Below are 21,960 nucleotides of genomic sequence, written 5' to 3' on the forward strand. Positions count from 1 at the left end.
CACTTATCTTTCTGAGAGAATGCCCAATTTTCAGGGCCAAACTCGGTGCTTTGAATGTGCTGTTTTCATGATCAAAACCTGAAACTCTTTTGACAGCACTGGTAAGAATAAAGAAGTTGCCTGGTTTTATTGCCTCTTCCATGTTATGGATTCTTGTTGTGTGGCGCAGAGTCACAAGTAATCTCCCAACCTTCCTTACTTTCTGTCTTATATACTCATGCTTCGATCTTTCACTCCCATGCTTATTAAAGAGGGACTGTGCAAACTGCATGAGATAATGATCGTTCCTTATTGCAGTGGACACATCATCCTTGTGCATTTTGCCCAACACTGACCAAAGTTCACTTGAAATTGGCTGGGACATTGTAGATTGAGCAGATGCGATACCAAAGACTCTGTCTCTCAACTCGGGTCCCTCTTCAACATTATTCTCTGGTCTTAGAGCACATCTTTTCATATGTCGAGAAAGTTCTTTTATGGATAACATACCCTTACAGTACAAGCAGTAATCGTATGTCTCAGAGTTGCTGCTCTGTTTGGAACTCCTTTTCACTTTAAGACAGCCTGATCCTGTGGTTTTAACAACTGAATTGTGCCTGAAGTTGCCAAGGTTTCGGAATTTCTCAAGAAGAACCTTTCTGTCCTTTGATGATTTTGGGAACTGGAGTGCCTGTGCGACTTCAGCATTTTCGTTTACATGCCTCTCGAGATGACGTGCAAATTTTGTTTGAGGTTTTCCACAAACAAAACAATAATTGACTTGGCTTTTAAGGACTTTTGATGATTTGGTTGGGGATTTACTTTGGTCAAGAAATGTATCCACAGTACCCTTTTCGTTACTCGCATCTTTTGTTTTCTGCTGGTATGACTCTAAGCTTTCTGGTTCGGGGTCACTTTGGAGATCACCAGTAGTTTCTAGATCCATCAGGATATTCTTACAGTTGTCCTGTATATCTATGGTCTGTTCTTGTTCAGAAAAATCAGGCATATTAGTGCTATTGGACTTTTTGGATGGTTTAGGCAACTCAATCAACTCTGTCCCTGAGCTTTCTGAATCCAATGCAGATTCTGGGATGAACTCGTCACCAGATGAGACATCATCCTTTAAAGTACATTAATTTAATTAATTAAATACAGCATACTTTAAATAACAGAAATACACATGGGAAAGATGTCAAAAACTGCTAACTGCTAAGAGCCATCATATTGATATTAAGCATATTATAGTTCAATGTACACTTACATCTGATATATCCCAGTCTTCTGAGGATTTCTGGAGGCAGATTTTATGCCACACACCACAGCATTCTTCACAGACAAAATTAAGCAAACCACAGTGTTAGACAACAATTGATCAGTTTCCCATGCCGATCAATTACATACTCATTTTCTTATTAAATGCAAAGAGCTTCACACTTATGAAACAAATAAAATCAAGAAATGCAACGGTTCAGTACAAATGCACAATTTGAGTGATGGCTTACACATTCCATTTAGACAAATGTACACAGGTTTCGACCATTAAGGTAGAATTCACTGGAGTGGCAGAGCATTTACATTACCCATTCAAAGTCAAAGTTAAAAAAAAAATATGTAATGATCCCACACATCACACATTAAATTCACTAACGCCACTAAACAAAGTGAGTTCAGAATGAAAAGCAGATTTAAAAAAAAAAAAAGACTGTTCAAATGGTGCATTCTGATGGGATTTCCAGACAGCTACAAACAGATTTAAACTTACAAATATGATATATGGCATTTTCTTCATAATCAAGAGATTTGATATTCTGATCATAAAACATTGTTATTGTAACACATTCTTTTTTTAATGTGTAATATGCAAGGTGTGAGGCCATATAGGCTATGTTTCAGAATGCATCCTTGGCCCAAAGACTTCTGGCAGAATGGTCTAATGTGGAACAGAAATGCTGAAATGTTTAGCCTACATTAAGACGCCTTCAAGCATTTGGATTGGCAATTGTTATTGAATTAGGTCTGGATTTCAAACCAAGAACTGTGGTTTTTGCATTGGTAAGATCAAAAATAAGTTTTGTTGAAATTTGTCTATACAAATCAAACAGTGGCGTTTCGCTTATTGTGCAATTGGGTTAACATCGCAAATGAATAAAGTGAATGAAAGATGGATTTAGCCGAGCCGCAGCGAACTGAATGAAAAAGCGAAACATTTGCAAGGATTTAAGGTTGTAACCTAACTTAGGGCTAAGTCTAATCAACAAAGAGCAATAGGACAATATAGATAGCCTAATAATATAAACAATAATAGCAAAGGAATTAAGGAGTTGTTCAACATCCAAAGGCGAATGTCTCCAGGGATAAGAGAACCTTTGGATAGATGTGTGATGCGGCATATCCGACCCCTCCATCCCACTCCAAAATTAAAAAAAAAACTCCTTCGCTTCACGTCAATGGCCTATTTTGATTCCAAAATGGTAAACTTTGCCAAAAGGTGACTAGTTTGCAGTATGCACTATGTTCTCTACCATATGCCTCAGCTTGTAAACTCACTTGAGTGGTATGTCATAGTATCTGCCACTACAGTGATTTTCTTCGTAATGGTTTGAACTGATAAAACATTCAAGCAACATGTTTTTATGCTTTATAGGTGCAAGTCTGGAACTGAACCATGGCTTGAAATTTAACTTATGGTATACTGAGAAATGCATTAAAAGATTATGAATAACACACTTACGTTTGCATCTTACACCGTGCCATCTGAGAGATGTCAAAGGTGAATGGCATATCCTGCATTTGTCAATTCTCACCAATTCAAAAACCAGTTTATGAATTGTACACTAAAAAAAAAGGAAAAAAAAAGAAAACATGAAATAAAACACCTTTACACACACAAATTATATCATGAATTAAAAAAAAACCTTTGACTCATTTAGTTTCACACCACCTTTTCTACAAATCCTTCATGAGAGATGAAAAGGGGGAAAGAAGTTACTTTTGAGATATAATAGCAAAGCATACAGAATCGTTTAAAGTCCAGTTACTTATTTTAAGATTGGCTATCTGCTGGAGCATCACTCATGACACACGCACAAGAGAAAGAAATATTTCTACTTGGAACTCTTGTGACGATGGCAAAGAAGACAATTCCTCTAAATAATGAAGTAAACCTTCATCTGGCATTTAAAAAACACAACACATCTAGTTTCTGAACCTGTGTCCAAAGCCAAATTTAGATGTAGCCTGCTTAACTTCTATTACGCAGAAAAAAAATGGCAACAGGGTTCTCTACCAATCAAAGGCATTGCTTAACAGTAAAAGTTAAACTCCAAGACCAACCTATCAACCTATATCCCTGTTGTTTGAAGACAGCGAGTGCTGTAAGTAGGAAGAAGAATGAGACAATTTTCTGCAATACAGACCACTAGCGAAACAGCGAGTAACTAACTGATAGGGGAAGGAAACTGATCATTCTCTTCTTCCTAGCCACAGCACTACATAACCTATAACTGCAAGGAAATAGGTTGATTAACCCTAAATCTATTTAAGTAAAGCAAAAGTAAAAACAATAATAAGAAATTAAAGTAATTTTGTGAAAAAAGTTAAAGATCTGTCCATGTGTGTGTGACACAGACAAACTCAAGGTATGCAAGGACACGATCCTCTGGACATGTAATGACATCCATGCTCAAACCCTGAGTCTTCCACTGTTGGAGTCCCAGTGTGTGGCACACTCAGAAAAACACACGTGTTAGGGGGACACCGTGGTTAGAAAAGACCATCTATGCTGAACATTTCCACCACAGCTGCAAGATGTTTACTAAAACACTGAAAATCACAGAACTTCTAACCATTGGCCCATTTAAAAAAAAAGGTCAATTCAAACTCACCTCACAAGCAGAGTCGTTTGGTGCGGCTCTGGATGATTGACACGCTGATCTCGAGTCGGTCTCTGTACAAGGGAACAAAGAGAGATTTAGTGCTTGGCTTTCCTCGAGTCATAAAACCACATATAACCATAACATGCTCAACTCACATCCCTGACAGACAAAAATCTTCTCAAAATATCCATCAAGACACAAAATAATCATCTAAAAATGGCCTGATATTAACACACGTTTTTTTTCATGCTGCAAACCTTTAGGCATGCCATGCATTGCCAGAATTCACCAAACTTTTACCCAAAACTTTAACTGACCACTGGTAAGGTCTGTTGAGACCACAGCAGGTGACACCTCCTGGTGCTGGACACTAACTTCTCCGAACCTCTCTTTCGCAGAAGAAGTGCCACAATGACCTCCAACACAATGCACCTAAAAAAAGAACAGCAATAAGCAAAGATGAACAGGCATCAACTGGTACTGTGTCCGTTTCACCTAAGAGGGACACCCTCACCCAAACCTGATGTAGACAAGGGAACACAATGTTAAAGGATGACTTTTTGTACCGACAAAGATTTTCAGACTGTACCTGCAATATAACTATAATTAACTGATAAATATGTCCCTTATGAAACGAAACATTCACACATCCCATAATAAACAGCTGAATTTAAACAGACCTCTTGCTCAGGGCCGTCTGGTGTGGGACTGGATGACTGAGACTCTGCTCTCAATTCTGTGTCTGTTGAAGAGAACACAGGACATGAAGGCACAGTGCTTTGCAAGACCCCAGGGTTTACCAGGCATTGCTAATTCATGCAGGGCTCACCTCTGAACAAATCCGTAGAGATAACTTTGGGTTTCAAGTCATTGGCTTGGTCACCAAGCTCTGCAATGGAGTGTTGGCCAGAAGGGAAGCTTGTACCACTGAGCTGTGTCTAAACAAGTTAAAGAGAAAAATGCACATGTGAACTTGGACATCATCTACACAATTGTGCTATTGTACAGTTGAACTGACTAAAGTCCCAATGAAACAATGGAACTTACTGCTTTAAAAGACAGTCATATTCAACCTTACCTCACAAGCAGAACTGCCTGATGTAATATTGCAGGACTGGACTTCTGGTCTCTCTCTGGTCTCTGTAGAATATAGGAAAGAATATGAGAAAGGCCAGGGAGGGTAGTGTTGTGCATCACTCTAGAAGCAGCCACACCATCACTGGTTCACATACTTTATAGACACAATGTGTTTTTATGCCCACCATAACTAATGTAAAACATTAATTCAAACAGTCACTGACCTTCAATAGAGACTGTGGATGACATGGTTTTGTCTTGGAAACGGTCTTTAACAGATTCTTGGGCAGCAGTGCTTGTAACTATTGGGGGAATCTACAAAACATACAGATAAGCCTGCTGGCATCAGCTGGGAGAGTCATGCAAGTTCAAGATTAACCTGACAAGATTCACTGAAAACCGGATTGAATACCACCAAGAAGTGACTTCTGTTTTTTGGTTATAATTGTTGGCACTAACAAGCAATAGGTATTGTTTAATCTTTGAGGCATCATGAAACTCGCACATCTTAACACATAGTAGCTTTTAAGACAGAGATGATTTCATTGTTATCAAGATGTCTAGATGTATAGGCTTTAAACCTTGTCACCAATTCATAGAGAGAAAAAAAAAAAAACAATCAAAATTACCCACCTCTTTACGCCAGGGCCATTCTTTCCCACCATAGTCATAAGTGATTTCAGTTCCTGCCATAATTTCCTTCAGTGCAAAAAGGCAGAGATGTGGCTTCCCATCTGCTTCGATCAACTTCATTCTGCAACTTGGTGCCTTATGGTCATCGTTTACCAGTCGCCCAAATGACCCATCTTCAAGTGCTCCATCAATACTGCAAATTTACAAACATCATGCACTAAACAGACATTTATAGTGACACGCTTTTGAATTGTACTTTAATTTGTAAGCAACTACACTAATGCCAACATCCAATACAAGTATAGTTATTTGATGCATAGTTAATAAGTTAAAGAGCAACATGAGATCTTTACTTCAGAAATTCTAAGTCATCACTGTAGAAATCTAAACATGTAGTCATTCTAAACCTACCACCATGTTTTCCGCTTCCATATGAACTCAAACATGAAGACCGAACATGCATCATGGTACAGTTTACGTCTGTGTTCAGCTTCAGCTGCATCAATGAGCTCTCCTCTATACTCCACCACAAACTCTCCTTGATTGAAAGGAGCTAAAGTGAAGATACCACGACCTGCAGACACAACCTTATTAGAGTCACAGGGGTAGCAGACTATCCACTGGAAATAATCATAATCAATTATTCCTATAAATCGCTGCTATGCAACCTTGTGCTTTTTTTTTTCCTCCTTTCAATTCTACATGTAGAATAATGAATACATGTCCAAGTGTAGAATAACAACAACAGAGAGACCCACTATTAACTAAAATATTATAAAAATACTATTAACAACTTTCATTTATATTGATGTTTGTACAATCAATAGTCATGGACTGAAATCCACTGGTCATAATATCCATTCAAGAAACGGTGACGTGTGAGCCCTCAGTCTAGCCTGCAGTGTGTCAAAGTCACTCACCTTTAACTGGATTAATATATTTGATTTCTAACATTGAATTCTTGTCTCTTCCTGCGAGGATGTGATTAATAGCATCCTGAAGGGGAGTAGTTCTTCGTGGCATGACAGAATTTGCTAAGAAAATTAACAAAAATGTAAACAACAACACATATTCACTACTTTTCATGTCAATAATAGCATAGATATTAACATAACATTTCCCTGCTGTCAGTATACCAGTATATTTTAAGCTCTGTGAGGGGACATACACAGACAAACAGATGGACGCAAGGGTCTAATTTCAATACCCTAAAACATTAGCTCCCGGTTTCAAAAACAAGGCTTAAGCTAGTCCCAGACTAAAATGCATGTCTGAGCTGTTTTTACTGAAAGCAACTTGCACTGACAGATCTTAAAATATGTCAGTGTCATTGTTTTGTCTCAAGATACACACCAGTAATGTATTTTTCTAAGGTACATTTATAAAAGCTATAGATGTCCTAATTGAACTAAGGCCTACCCTGACATAGTCTAAACCATGTCTGTGAAACCGGGCTTTAGATCTCTTAGAAATGTAATACAACTATAAGAGTGCAAAACAATATAATGCAAATATATATGTATGTATATATATATTTTTTTTTTCTTCCCGTTGTAACCCTATCTATACTGTATTTTTGACAAAGCTCTTCTTTTAATATCTCTCTTGTAAAAAAATATATATATTTGCCTAATTGATATGTGACCACCCTCCAAAATTTGTAAGTTCTTGGTCATTCGAATAACAAATGTAAGATAGAAAAAAAAAATCCAAAATTTGAAACAATCCCAGTGAAAAGAGGGACTAAAATACTGCTCATATGTGTGAAAACTATAACATAGTTCTAATTGAAACTATTGTATAATGACGCATGTGTCTGTAACAGGCATGACAAAAATATCAAGGTAGATAAAGTACTCATAAAAAAAAAAATCATAGCGTGAGATGGCACAATATAATTTATTGTCCTTTTAAGCTGTCTTCATTTCATTGATATTGTCACGGCGTGCGCCTGTGAGGGGCGTGTGCCCAAATTTACTATCGCTCCTAGCTCACTCCGAAGCTCACTAGTTAGGCGGCCTCCCCCCCTTTAGGTATGTGAAGGAGCAGGGCTGCGGAATCAGGCACGGCTGGTGAGCTATTGCCGCTAATGATCCCGGGCTTCTAACTGAGCTATAAAACATAGTGGGGAGTGTAGCTCGGGGTCTGTCTGTTGGGAAGCTGGACTTTGCGACACGGGTGGATTTTTTTTTTTTATGAAAGACATTTCTTTCCGTCCTCCCTCCTTTAACCCTTTCCTTCCCCATTTTTTCTAAATAAATTACCCTTTTTCCTGTAAGACCTCGCCTCGTGTCCGTGCTTCATGGTGCCGCCCGTGCACATAGGGTCGAACCCGTTACAATATTTAAAACAAGTCGATTAAACTTATTTTATTTTTTTTTTATTTGCTAAAATTAAAAAGGCCCTGATATCGTGGAATGACCCGTTTAACTGCTAAGTTCAACTTTGTATTGTTGTTATTTGTATGTCACTTTGGACAAAAGCATCTGCTAAATACCATAACTTCGAACCTATTAAAACGTTTTGTAATTGATTACTTACCTGTTCTCCACAGCGTGCACTTTCAGATCTCCCGGGAAAATGAATCCGTTGTCAGACGAAGCTCTCTTCCATCCAGCCAATCAAAATGATTAATGCTAATGTGAGCATGCGCATTGTTAAATTAGCGCGTTGTGTATAATGTCCCGCGCTTGTGTATAATTTCCCGCGCCTGTGTGACGCTGCTTGCAGGGACCATGACAACAGATAGGGGGCAGTGGCAGACACACAAATATACAACATATGTCAGGTTTTTGGTATACAAAGACTTTTTAGAAAACCACTTTTTGGGTATTAAAACATGCTGAGAAAAGGTTTTATAAGGTTTATTTTATGAGGATAGCCAACTGTCCTCCTATACCAGAGGGTCCTCATTGCTCTTTGAAATGTCTTGAAATCTGTCCTTCTATCCCGAAAAACAAACACACACACACAAGACTTAAGTGTTCTTTATGTTTGTTAGGTTGAGTTCAGTTGAAATTTCCTTTCTGGAGGAATTTGCCAGAACCATGGGTCCTGTTATTAAGGTGTATTCCTTATCATACACAATTCAACCCCCTTAAAACTTCATATAGCATACGTGTAGGAAGTTAATGTGTGCCATTAGTAAAATGACTAAAAAGAGGCCTTTATGAACACATTGACCAAGAACACAATAGATGTAAGACCGTCAAATCATATTTAACAATTAAGTATTGGGATGCTTGTTGTTATTGTCATTGTCTCAGTATAAATGCACGCTGTAAATGTTGTGATATTGTACTGTATCAGTTTCTCTCCCCCACCTCTAATTCCAGGTACTGCAAACCTTTGGTGGATGCAGTCCTAGAGGGACTACAAAAGCGCTTTAAAGACATGATGGCAGAACCAGAGTTTATTGCTGCTGCCATCCTGCTCCCAAAATTTAAAACAGCGTGGACATCTGGGGGGTATTCCAGAAAGCTTGGTTAACTTACCATTTGGTAAATCTTAACCTCTGGGTTGATATACCCCAAACCCGCATGCCATGAGTATGTCGGTTCCAAAACACCTGAGAAGAGTAAGTTCAATCAACCTCCTATTGGTTACCCAGAGTTAATGCGCGTGCACCGTGCATACATAAAGATGTTTTCAATTGATCGCCGATTTCACGAGTCAGAATGGAAAATCAAAGTGAAAAAAAGAGAGCGGCATACTTCACAGAGGCGGAGTTGGACATTTTAATGCACGCATATGAGGAAGTCAAGCCAATAATAATGAAAAAAAGCAATACGGCTGCAACGGCTAAAGAAAGAGAGTTGGCTTGGCAAAAAATAACGGACAGAGTAAATGCGTGTGTATTAAATTGCAAATTTGACATCACCTCCCCTTTTAGTATAATGCAAAATAATTAAACACGTACCCCTCCGCATCCTTTTGACTGTTAAATCACTATGAAAGCATTTACTTTTCCTGCCATTCATTTCTTTAGGTTAAAATAACAATGTGTATCGACTAGGAATATATGTTTTCTTACATAATCCTTCTGGAGCTAGAAGAACTTTGAGCCAAGTCAAAATGAAACACAAAAACATTCCGCAAAAAGGTCATATTTGATTACACGATCACTGAACTATTTATTAAACACGATTTAGTATATTCTTTCTGTCATGTAGCTAATAGAAAAAAGGCTGAAGCCCATCTAACTGGCGGGGGCCCACCACCACCTCCCCTCACCCCATCTGAGGGCAACCAGTGGTAACCAGCATTGTACTGTCCTGTAATGATTACCTACACTCTTAGAAGGAATGTGTAGAAAAATGACACAAATCATGTGTAGCACTTTAGTTTACACAATTTGTGTTCATGTTTAAGAAAATTGTGTTGGAAAAAGTCAGATCTTTCACACATGTCGTGTGTAGCTTTAAAATCTTCACAGCATTAAACACAATATGTATAGATTTATGTGTTTTACACACAAAGTGTCAGGTTTTGAGATTTTAGGTATTTTTATTTTGCTGAACAGCTGCCAGCCTGTCTCTTACTTTATTGGTGCATAAGGTGAGCAGTCGTCCTGTTTTCCCCAGACATGTCCTCTTTTTGAGACCTGGAAATTGCGTCTGGCCGGGGTTTTAGAATTGTCCGTTTTTTAGCTGCCTAATTATTTTATTCATTAAGGACAACATTGGTCAAAACAAGTTATTATCTGAAAGATTTTGTGGAAAAAAAAGCCAACAAAGCTCGTTTCCCCGGACAAATACTCCAGCTCTACTTAGTGCTGCCCCCTGCCTCTCCCCCTCCCCCTCCCCAACGGTCCGTTTGATTCTGGCGCCGGTTTACTCATGTCGCATACAGCACCTTGTTGAAATCTGTTTCTAAATAATAGTATTAACGGCTTTCATAGACAAAATTTACGTTTAATTCAAAACCTAAGTAGCCTTTTCCGTTTAATATGACACTACGCACGAATGGGTTAATAATGTGAAGAAAGTCTAAGCGGCGGGAAAAGCATCACGACGTTTTTGCTAACAAATTAGCACATGACGCCAAAACGCCAAAGAGAAAATCCACGCTGTTGACCGCTTGCAAGTCTCTTGAGGTGAGTAAAATTCAAACAAACATTTTCTTAACTTATGTGTAGAACATAAAATGAGTATTTTAATAAGTGGAGTTTAGATAACTGTTTTTCTCTGTATTAATAAAAAATATATTTTGCCGCCATTGGTGCAGGCTAACTAGGATTTTGCTAACTTAAGTATGTTACCATTGTTTAACAGCAAACACAAAGTAAAAATATAGCACATGCACAAAAAGTATTTATTTAAAGTATTGTTTAAGAGAAATTACCTTTGTTATGTTTTAAGTGGTTGTAAGCCATTTTTCGGAGAACTTAGTTTGGATATATTGGGGTACTAGTCTGTAATTTGGTATCCTGAGGCAGACTTTTTGCCTTTTATTGTTAACGATTATAATTTGCTCTTTTTATTATTCAGGACCAGAAAATGGACCAGTCTGAAGATGAATCTGGGCATTTTGCCCCAGGACAAATTACCAAAACTGTGCTTGTCAGTATCTATAAGGACAATACAGAAACAATCAAAAAGATTTTCCATATCAGTGATGCCTCTCAGCTTTTGGCAAACTGTTACTCAGAATTTTCCCATCCTGTTCAATTAGAACGTTTTTTGAAATATAACAAGGACTTCAGTGATTATGTTGACTGTGACATTACCACAGTGTTACAAGACTATGACAAATTTCAAGTTCATGTGGCCACTGAAGTCCACTTAAATGTCATCGCTGTTCAGCCTCTCCACACTGAAGATTGTCAGGTGAGCATTACAGTAAAAACTCTCAATCATTCATTCATACTAATTAGACATTTTAAACATGTTTATTGTTGTGATGTTTTATTAGGTTGAAGCCTCTGTGCCATTACAGTCATTTTTGGACAAAAAAAGCACCTGATGTGATGGCTGAATATCAGAGCACTGGTCTGTTATCTACAGAAGGCAGGAAAAAGATAATCACTCTCAGCGTTGGTGATCTTGTGGCAAAACACGGATTGTAAGTTTGGAAAGATGTCATGCACTATGAACTACATTAATTCAGATGTTTATTCTAGTTTCAGTTATGGGTCCCAATTAGTGCTGCACAAATAATCTAATTATTTCGTTTTCTGACTAAACAATTATTTAACTGCAAAAGGCTGCAATTTAATTAAATAAAAGAAGTGCGCACTAACGTGATGAGTTGTAGTACTGGCATTCGCAATATTGCTCACAAAACTCCATTTCATTCAGTCTTACCCTTTATTACAGAGAAAAGTCATATATTGGTTGATCAGTAACAGGCAGCGTTCCACTCACAATAAAAATATCAAGATACACACTTAAGTATATTATTCTCAGAAAGAGAGACTATATGGGGATATATAGTGTGTATCTTGATATTATTTTAATGTTACATTGCCAAACTCTAGTCCTAATGTACTTAAAGCCTATATGGTTATAATCTGCAATTATATTTAAAATTGTATATATTGCATGCTATTTGTTTCTTGCTGACTTTTCTTGTACTTTTTTTTTCAAACAGCTACCCCTCCACTGCAGAAAAGTTAAATTTGGCAAAATGCTTAATTACAGTCTTTCCATCCCTAAATCTAAATGTTTCAGAAGAAAACGAAGGATATGTAAGTATTAAAATAAAATCTGTCATAATGCAGTTCTGCTGAAATATTACTATGGGGAAAGGGTAGATGCTTAACAAAATACAAATATTTTTATAGGAGCATCTGTATGACCCTCTTTCACATAATGGATTCATAGAAATTAAGCTCCGAAATATGAGACGGCATCTAGAAGAAGGTCAGCGTCGCTATCAGCGAAAAAGGAAAGTTCCCAGTGTTTCAACAGGACCATCAACAACTCAGGCAGATGACCCAAATGAATGGTTGACTGTCATCAAGCGAATGAAGCCATCATCTGAGAACATCACCACCATCAGAACTGCCATGGACAAGACTTTTAACCACCGGAGGAACTGGATCAGCGCACAATCCCCAGCAGTCAGTGAAATTGCCCAACAGTACCCCCGTTTCATCGACATGCCATCTCTGGTAAGAATTTGATTTGCATTTCATCAAGTGTTATGATTAGTTGAAAATTTGAATTTAGTTGAAAGTCAGCACTGGACACGACTGCTATTTCTGCTGGTTGGAGGGCCGTTACTTTGTTTACACCAGGCGTGCTTCATGCTATACTGTATTATAGTGTATATTAACAGTGTACTGGTATTTTCGTTTGTAGTCTTTTTGTGGATATTAGCCACTACAGACTTAGTGTCGGAAATGACGGACAATCAGCAACAGCAGACCAATGTTCCCACCTTTTTGTCTGTTAAACCGAGGGTTGAGTGTAGTATAATAGATATTCAACAATATTGAAGTTCTAATTGTTAAAAATACCTCTCCTTCTGCTTCTGTATACTAAACATTAGCTAGATGTAGAATTTGGAAAGATGTTTGAGGGAAAGGGAGAGATGTTGATCCGAAAATGGGAGTCAACAGTTATGCCAAAACTGGAAAGTATTGCTGCTTTGGAGAAAGGAAGTATAACATCTCTGTTACACCAAATTACAGACTGTAATGACAGTAAGTAATAATTAAAATTGTCAATTTCAATTTGCAAAATGTTGCTTTTATATAAAACTAACCTGACATCTTTAAATGAGTTTGAGTTGAATTTTTCTATTCAGTTCAACTAATTTTAATGGGTAGCAATTTGATAGAGAACATTATTTCAACATTCATGGAATTAATAAAATCTTTTTTATTACTCAGATGATCTCTGACCGGAAATGCTGTAAGTGACGTCAGACGCCGGAGACTTGGCGGAAAATCTGAATGAACAGCGAGCTGAGCGAGGACAGCGAGGGGAAGTTGGAATCACTCGAAGAATACATTGACTGGTACTTCGACACTACAGTCATGAAGAAGAACCTCAATACATCTTCCCCGGGAAAAAGCGAGACGCCGTCATCCAAAAGAAGTCGCCCGGCAGACTCCCCCGGAGCAACTTCGCCGACTAGTAAAGACTTCGCCGACATACTGGAGTCAATCGACAAGCGATTGTCCAGCTTCGACGCGAGGTTGTCTCTGGTCGAGATTTTGCATCAGGAGTTCACATCCCTGAGGGAGTCTTTGGAATTCAGCCAGCAACAGGTGGAAACACTCGCTGCTGAAAACGCCTCACTACGGGGCTCGGTCAAGTCTCTAACTGAGAATGTGACCAATCTAAAAGAAGAAAATAAAAAAATAAAAGAGACTGTCATCGATCTCCAAGCCCGTAGTATGAGAGATAACCTGGTGTTTTCAGGCATCCCGGAATCTGCTGAAGAGGACGCAGAAATTACGGTTAAAACATTTATCAAGACCCACCTGAAGCTTCCAGAGGACACTGTGGAAAGCATCTGCTTTGACAGAGTCCATCGGCTGGGAGCTAAGAGGCCTGGTGCCCTGAGACCGCGTCCTATTGTGGCCAAATTCGGGAATTTCAAACAGAAGCAGCAGGTGAAGAGCCGCGGCAGGGAGCTGAAAGGAACGGACTTTGGCGTAAACGACCAGTTCCCCAAAGAGATTCTGGAGCGACGCAAAGTTCTGTTCCCAATCCGACGCAGCTCCATCCAGAAGGGCTCCCGAGCTGTCATCGCCGTGGATCGGCTCTACGTGGATGGACAGCTCTACCGCGACCCTAACATCACTCCCTGGTTATATTAACGCCACCCCAGATAAGAACCTGTTATATTTTTCTTCTTTTCCCAAATCCTCTTCTGTTTAATCTAGCTTATACATGTTAATTCGCTAATTTAATGTTATGTCATAACAAATACACTGCCGTCAGTCTCCGCAGCGCTTCAGTCCTAACAATGTTTTCGTTTCTATGTTTCTTACTTACACCCTTACTCGCGTGCCCCTTTGTATGTCTTTTTCACTTCTCCCTGCTTTCCCTGCACCGATCACCTGCTTTAAATTTCTACTCAATCACACACAACACCCTCGATTTTTACACATCTGCACGACATGATAATGTACATATGTACTTAGCTTCACCACAACCACTCCGACCTTATAGTGCACACAGACATATAGGATACACACGCACACAAGCGCTCACACGCTCGTTCGTATCTGACTCATTTGCACGTGCAATATTAGCTACACACACATGTCTATGGGCACACTAAGGTTTGTCTCATGGAATGTGCATGGAGCTGGCTCCAGAGAGAAGAGGTTAAAAATATTTAGCCAGCTTAAAAAACTACAGGCAGACGTTGTTTTATTACAAGAGACTCATAGACCTGCCACAGCTACAGATGAACTTAAAACACCTGAGTTTCCTAATGTGTTCTCAGCCTGTTATAACTCTAGGCAAAGGGGAGTAGCAATTTTAATACATAAAAATGTTAATTTCACATTACTCAACACAATTATAGATCCAGAAGGTAGATTTATAATCATTAAATTGTCTATACTTAACAAGAAGTTATGTATTGTTAGTATATATGGTCCAAATGTTGATAACCCTTCATTCTTCCACGTTTTCTTTACTGCACTCTCTGAACACCTAGATAGCGCACTCGTTCTTGGGGGCGATCTCAATTTCGCACTAAATAAAGAAATGGATAGGCTCAGTACAGCTGCTCAGCGCAATTGGGAATCCATAAATATAGTTAAGCAGTACATGAGTGACTATGGTCTTCGTGATGCATGGCGTTCTCTTCACCCCAACCGTAGGGAATATACTTTCTTCTCACACGTCCATCACTCTTACTCTCGTCTGGATTATTTCCTAATCAGTAGCTCACTGCTGAGTGACATTTCAGACACTGAGATGCACCCTATAGCTGTCAGTGATCATGCTCCTGTATCTTTAACCCTAATAAATAAGAAAGCCATTCCACCAATTAGAAACTGGAGATTTAATACATCATTGCTTAAAGATGGAGATTTTATTAACTATTTCAAAAAAGAGTGGGCTTTATATTTAGACTATAATGACCTGCCTGGAACATCAGCATCTGTTCTCTGGGAAGCAGGCAAAGCTGTGATGAGAGGTAAAATAATCTCATTCTCATCACATAAAAAGAAAAGAGAAAACAAGTATATTCAGGAATTAGAAGAAAACATCAAATCCTTAGAAGAAGCTTATGTATCATCCCAGGAACAGGAAATGCTGAATACAATACGTAAAGCAAAATTAGAATTAAATGAAATTATTCATAAAAAAACACAATTCTTAGCACAAAGACTTCGCTGGCAAAATTATGAATATGGTAATAAATCAGGTAGATTTTTAGCTAACCAGTTAAAAATAAATAAAGAAAAAACAACTATATGTGCTGTTAAAGACTCAACTGGGGATACAGTATATGACCCTGAAAGAATAAACAACACTTTCAGGGACTTTTACAAATCTTTATACTTACCACAGATTAACCCATCTAAAGACGAAATTGATCAGTTTCTTGATAGTATAACCCTTCCGAAATTATCAGATAATCAAACGATAGAACTGGATTCTCTGCTGACACCAGGTGAACTCCAGGAAGCTTTGAACAGTATGCCCAATAATAAGGCTCCAGGCCCAGATGGATTTCCAGTAGAATTCTATAAAGAATTCTGGACAATTCTGTCACCAACATTCTACAGAATGTTGCAGGAAACCAAGGAAAATGGTAGACTACCACCAAATATGAATTCTGCCAACATTAGTCTCTTGCTAAAACCAGGCAAAGACCCTATATTGCCTACCAGCTATCGTCCAATATCACTTATTAATGTTGACCTTAAAATAATCTGCAAAGCTCTCTCAAAAAGAATAGAGAAGATAACCCCTCACATAATTCATCCTGACCAAACTGGTTTCATAAAAGGGAGGCACTCATCAACAAACACACGTAGATTACTCAATCTGATAGACTATTCGTGCAATAAAAACCTTCAAATCATAATATTGTCTCTAGATGCAGAAAAAGCATTCGATAGAGTTAGTTGGAGTTTTTTATTTGCAACATTACACAAATTTGGTTTTGGAACCTCTTTCATAAACTGGTTAAAAATATTATATAGTTCCCCAACAGCATGTGTTAGGACAAATGACCAAACATCCTCTAGCTTCTGTCTCAAGAGGGGCACCAGGCAGGGATGCCCTCTCTCCCCCTCACTGTTTGCAATTTTTATTGAACCACTAGCAGCAGCAATTAGACAGGCTATAGTGATTAAAGGCATCAAATGCAAGAATGTGGAACATAAGGTCAGTCTTTATGCGGATGATGTGTTACTTTTTCTCCAGCATTCACAAACCACTCTCTCTGAGGTAAGTACATTAATAAACTCTTTCTCAAGAGTCTCAGATTATTCAATAAACTGGTTAAAATCTACAGTTCTTCCAATTAACTGCTCCTTTCAGAACTCTTCCTCCACTCCACTGCAATCTGGGGATATTAAATATTTAGGTATTAATGTTTCACCTAGGCTGGCAGACTTAACTAAATTAAACCACATCCCACTTTTAAAGAAGGTAGAGGATGAGCTGGTTAGATGGAAGTCCCTGCCCATATCACTCATGGGAAGGGTTGCATCAATAAAAATGATGGTGTTACCAAGAATTAATTATTTATTTGCAATGATTCCAAGTAAACCATCACCTGACTGGTTTAGATCTCTGGACTCCGCCATCTCTAAATTCCTTTGGAAAGATAAACCACCGCGTATTAGCCTAAAAACGCTGCAAAGGACCAAGGACAAAGGAGGACTAGATCTGCCTAACTTTCACCACTACTTCTTAGCCAACAGGCTTCAAAACATCTCAGGATGGCTAAAACATACCTTCTTAGATGAACCTTGGCTAGACGTAGAACAGGCTCTATGCAATAACATAGACATTTCGGATCTACCATTCATTAGCTCAAACATTAAACGACATGAATGCTTCAAAAGCATCAGTATCAGCTCTTCTCTGACAGCATGGTGGGAGTTTCTTAAAATGACTGAGTCTTCATTAATCCCATGCAAACGTACTCCCATCTGGAACAACCCTGACATACTACTAAACAATAATATCATAAATTTCCCGGATTGGAGTTGTAAAGGTATTAAATACTTGGAACATATATTTGAAGAAATAGACTTTATCCCCTTTGACTTATTAGTTAAAAGACATGGGATTAACAAGAATAGATTTTTAGAATATCAACAAGTTAAATCTATAGTAAAAAGGAAATTCAAGTCTACTCAAATCAAATTACAAATACCACCAAGGGTGGCAGAATTCCTTAATCTCAAAACCCCCAAATTACTGTCTAAAATATACAGGACACTTTCTAAAATGGATGATTCAATATCCCTTCCTATTGCAAAATGGGAGGCAGATTTATCAATCAGCTGGAACCACAATTTCTGGTCTAAGACATGCTTAAAAACCTTTGAACTGATTAGAAGTCCCAATTTACAATTAATACAATACAAAATCCTGCATAGAGTGCACTATACAGGGCATCGGATGTTCAGGATGGGTTTTACATCTTCTAACAACTGCTCACACTGTCAAGGGGATACACCTGACAATTACATCCATGCTCTTTGGTTCTGTCCACCTGTTCAGATGTTTTGGCGCAGGATTTGTGAGGACTTATCAAAGTGTCTGAAATGTACCATTCCAGCCTCTCCTTCAGTCTGCTTGTTGGGTGACTTAGATGGTGTCACTACCGAGATTAACACAACCCACATGGCTTTCACCGCTTTATGCATTGCTAAGAAGACTGTCCTCATGAACTGGAAAAATAAAAATAACCTTAATATCAACCAATATAGAGAGAGTTTGCTGGACCATATTAGTCTTGATACAGCTTCTGCCGCCACATTAGACCAACCTCTCTGGGCTCCTTTGATCAGCTCCATCACCTAGTGGCGGTGGGGGGTCGCAGGTTTGTCCCGCTTCGGTCTTTGTTGTTGGTGTGGGGGGGGGCCTATGGGCTTGGGGTGTCTGGGGGTTCCCTGGGGGGGGGGGGGGGGTTTCTGGGGGGGTTCGGCGCTGGGACTGCGGTCCTGGCCTGGATGGGGCTTTGGTGGCTCTTGGGTGGCGTCTTTCTGGTGGCTGCATGCAGCGCTGCTGGGGTAGCCTGTGCCGGCGGACGTAGGGTACCAGCCTGGCGGCCGTGCTGCTCCTGGGTGGGTCCGGGGCGGGCTTGGGGTTCTGGGGGCGCTCTGCCTCCGGGCTGGGGTTCCGGCTGGGCTGGGGGGGCTTGGGTCCTGGTGGGTGGGTCGCCGGGGTGTGGGCTGGCGCATGCACTGGGGCCTGGCCCCGGCGCGGGGACCTTCGGCGCATTGGAGGGGCTGGGGGCCTTTTTAGCTGGTGGGGAGGTTGTTACCATCTGCCCGCAGGTGGTCCCTGCCTTAGGGGTATCCACTCTGCGGGGGTGGGGGGGAATCCAATAGAGTAGGAGAATGGACCAAACCTGGGTGTCTGTTGTCTTATGTAGTCTGGGAGTTGACTGAATGGTGGGGTGGGTGTAGTTTTTCCCTCTGTGGTGGGGTCTGGTTGGCTGCCCCGGGCTCTGTGGTGCCCGGTGGTGCCGCTGCTCTGGGCCCCCGGACTGGATGGGCCTCGGCTCTCCCGCCCTGGGTGGATTTCGGGGAACGGGGGTGCTTATGGGGGTCAGCGGGGGGGCTGGCTCCAGAGGGGGGGTACTTTGCCCCCCCCGATCCTTTCCTCCCCATCCCTAAATGCTTCCCTCCTCCCGCTCCGTCACCCCAACACACATATAGGGCTTTGAGGTGCAGGTGCGTCGCTGGGATGCAGGGGATTCCTCCTCTGTCCTCCCGTGGCCACCTGTGTCTCAATCACACATCACAACTTAGACACTCTCATTACTTACTCTCTCATGACACATATATTTAGGGCCTTGGGGGTGGGCACAAGGAATGGCGTCCAGAGGGCGGTCTGTTCATTCAGCCTTACCTCTGGTGCCAGTGCCCACTTCTCAATTTTAAGTTGCATATAGACATTGAGGGTTCTGGGGAGGGGCCGAGCTGACACCAGCTGCTGATTGGCAGAGGGTGGTTAGCACCATGCCCTTCCCCTGTTTTAAAGCACTTTAGAACAACACGCACCAACACCACATATGAGCGGGCGGAGGGAAGCATGGGGTCTTTTCACACCCCCGTTCTCTGTTCACCATATGGGGCCGGGGGCTGGGAGGAGCTGGCCGTCCGGTCGGGGTCTGGGCTGGTGGGCTTCTCGGCTGCTGTGGGGTCCGGGGTGGTCTTCTTGTCCCCATGCCAGAGGAAAAAAGGGATCCATCTCCGAGGTCTGGTGGCGGATTGCCCCTCTGGGGGCGGTGGTGCCTAGATCTCGGAGTATAGAGTATATATGGGGAGTGTGACTGTGTGTACGGCGTTCATTTCTGTGTCTTCATGTTGGGCGAATGGGTGAATATTTGTTTATGTGTGCATGAGGGTGGGAACGTATGCTTGTGTATGTGTGTGCCTGTCTGTCTATACGTATGTGTCAGGTTGGGTCTTAGACTCCACCTGAAATAACATCTCAGGCTCTATTACCCCCCGCCACACTCCCTGCTGGTGGATGAGGCCCCCGGCCGCCGATGCGTTGGTGGTTCTCGATGTCTGGGGCTGGATGCTCTGGTGTGTGCTGGCTCACTCTCGGCGGTTGCCTGCCGGGGCCTGGCCCTTCCGGCTCTGTCGGGGCCCTGGCTGGGGGGTGGGGGGTCCCTTGGATCTCTGGGCCCGGGGTCCGGTCTGCCCTGGTGTGGCCGGCCGCCGGCGGGGCCTGCGTGCTCGTCGCCACGGCCCCCTGGGGCTCCTGTGATGTGGCTGCCGGATGGCCCCCCTCCGGAGCGCTCCTCTGCCCTTTTCTCGGTGGGGGCTGCAATTGTCCCTGCGTTGGTCCTCCTGGGGTTCCCGTGCCCTGGGGGGCCTCTGGATATCTGGGGCCCGGGTCTCCCCCGTGTCGACTTCATGTCCTGGGTGGGCGGGGCTGTGGCTCCCCACACACACTACTAGACAATTACTTGGAGAAACCTTAGGAACACCAGCGCGCTGACACACAGGTGTGCACACAGGTGCTCACGGACACGTGCTCACGGACACACACTGTCTTGATCGGCTGTTGTTTCTGGGCATGGGTTGTAAGGCTGGTTGTGTGTGCTGTTCAACAACATTTAACGTTTGATGGTCGTTGTGATTAGTACAGATGTTGTATGTTGTCTTTCTCTTTTCAACAGACATGGAAGCAGATTATCTGTTTTGTTTTTTTCTTGGTTTTTTTGTTTTTTTTTGTTTTTCTTTTGTTTTTGTTTTTTTTCTGTTTTCTTTCCATTCCTCTCTCCCTCTCTCTCTCTTCCCTCCTTCTCCTTTGTCCCCCCCCCTCCCTCTCCTTCTTTTGAGGAAGTAAATAAAAATATAAAATTAAATAAAAAATAAATAAATAAATAATGATTAAAAAAAAAAAAAAAAAAAAAAAATAGATACAGTCCCCCGCAGAGGGGGAGTGGAGGAGGGAATATAAAAAAAAAAATAAAAAAAAAAAAAAGAATTAATAAAATCTTTAATTCATTCATCTTCACTTCTTGTCTTTTGCATTAAATAGATGAGAAGTGTTATACCATGCTGCGGATCCTAACACACTTGCTTCCACCAACTTCAGGAAGAGGTGCTGTGTCAAGCCACTGCAGTGTCAAATCTGCAATTTCATATCTGCTGGACATTGTACCGGTAATTTTTTATTGATGGTTTTTATTCAAATCTTCTATCTTGTAGGGTAATTTAGTAAGAGCCCATGAACTTGTGCAGCATGTAAAAAGTATTTTTTTTATTATTGTTTTTGTGCTTCTGCATTTAGCTGTTCCATCTCTACAATAACTCTCTCTACTCCTTTTATATTAGATTTGTTCCCCTCCTTGTCTACTTACCACTTCATGTACCACAATGTCTTTTGATAATGATACAGTTCTCACCACCTCTTTTTCTTAATTGTTCTTTATAGTGTGGAACCAGCATTTCCTCTCTCTGTGATTCTGGTGACAACGCCACAAAGGGCCAGCAACCACGACTAGTCTGCATTGGAAACCTGACCAGTGGAACTCACCAGTTTGCCATTGTTGCCAGAAATGACAGAGTTGTAATTCCATTGGAAGATGAGAGCCTAACCTGTGCCTTGGATAAACTCTTCAAGTTTTACTGGGTCTTCAACCTTGTGTATCCTGCCCAGCTGACATCAGTTTTCATCTTTCTGGAGTATGTATATGACCTACCAATGTCTAAGATTGCAAGGCGATCTAAAGTCTTGCTCATTAGCAAGCTTCAGGTTTTATCTTAAAT

The 21,960-nt window shown here is 40.8% G+C and overlaps 2 protein-coding genes and 1 long non-coding RNA gene across 3 annotated transcripts; 1 reads left to right on the top strand and 2 right to left on the bottom strand.

The window, feature by feature from the left end:
- Nucleotides 1–341: 341 nt before the first annotated feature.
- LOC140579696 (uncharacterized) lies at nucleotides 342–5,183 on the bottom strand. The gene is made up of 10 exons (XM_072702374.1): nucleotides 5,159–5,183; nucleotides 4,936–4,997; nucleotides 4,687–4,795; nucleotides 4,538–4,599; nucleotides 4,175–4,289; nucleotides 3,867–3,928; nucleotides 2,714–2,816; nucleotides 1,244–1,308; nucleotides 490–1,102; nucleotides 342–355 (listed from the first exon to the last, which is right to left on the bottom strand). The coding sequence occupies exons 1-10, from the start codon at nucleotides 5,181–5,183 to the stop codon at nucleotides 342–344; spliced, it is 1,230 nt and encodes a 409-aa protein (XP_072558475.1).
- Nucleotides 5,184–5,587: 404 nt separating this feature from the next.
- LOC140579454 (uncharacterized) lies at nucleotides 5,588–6,603 on the bottom strand. Its single transcript, XR_011983475.1, has 3 exons — nucleotides 6,488–6,603; nucleotides 5,979–6,141; nucleotides 5,588–5,760 (listed from the first exon to the last, which is right to left on the bottom strand). It is a non-coding gene; the product is annotated as an uncharacterized lncRNA (long non-coding RNA).
- A 5,958-nt stretch (nucleotides 6,604–12,561) lies between these two features.
- LOC140579622 (uncharacterized) lies at nucleotides 12,562–18,368 on the top strand. The gene is made up of 3 exons (XM_072702304.1): nucleotides 12,562–12,681; nucleotides 13,062–13,215; nucleotides 13,405–18,368. The coding sequence occupies exon 3, from the start codon at nucleotides 13,468–13,470 to the stop codon at nucleotides 14,338–14,340; it is 873 nt and encodes a 290-aa protein (XP_072558405.1). The 5' UTR covers nucleotides 12,562–12,681; nucleotides 13,062–13,215; nucleotides 13,405–13,467; the 3' UTR covers nucleotides 14,341–18,368.
- The last annotated feature ends 3,592 nt before the right edge of the window (nucleotides 18,369–21,960 follow it).

This window comes from Paramormyrops kingsleyae, chromosome 18 (assembly GCF_048594095.1).
Source record: "Paramormyrops kingsleyae isolate MSU_618 chromosome 18, PKINGS_0.4, whole genome shotgun sequence".
Lineage (NCBI taxonomy): Eukaryota > Metazoa > Chordata > Actinopteri > Osteoglossiformes > Mormyridae > Paramormyrops > Paramormyrops kingsleyae.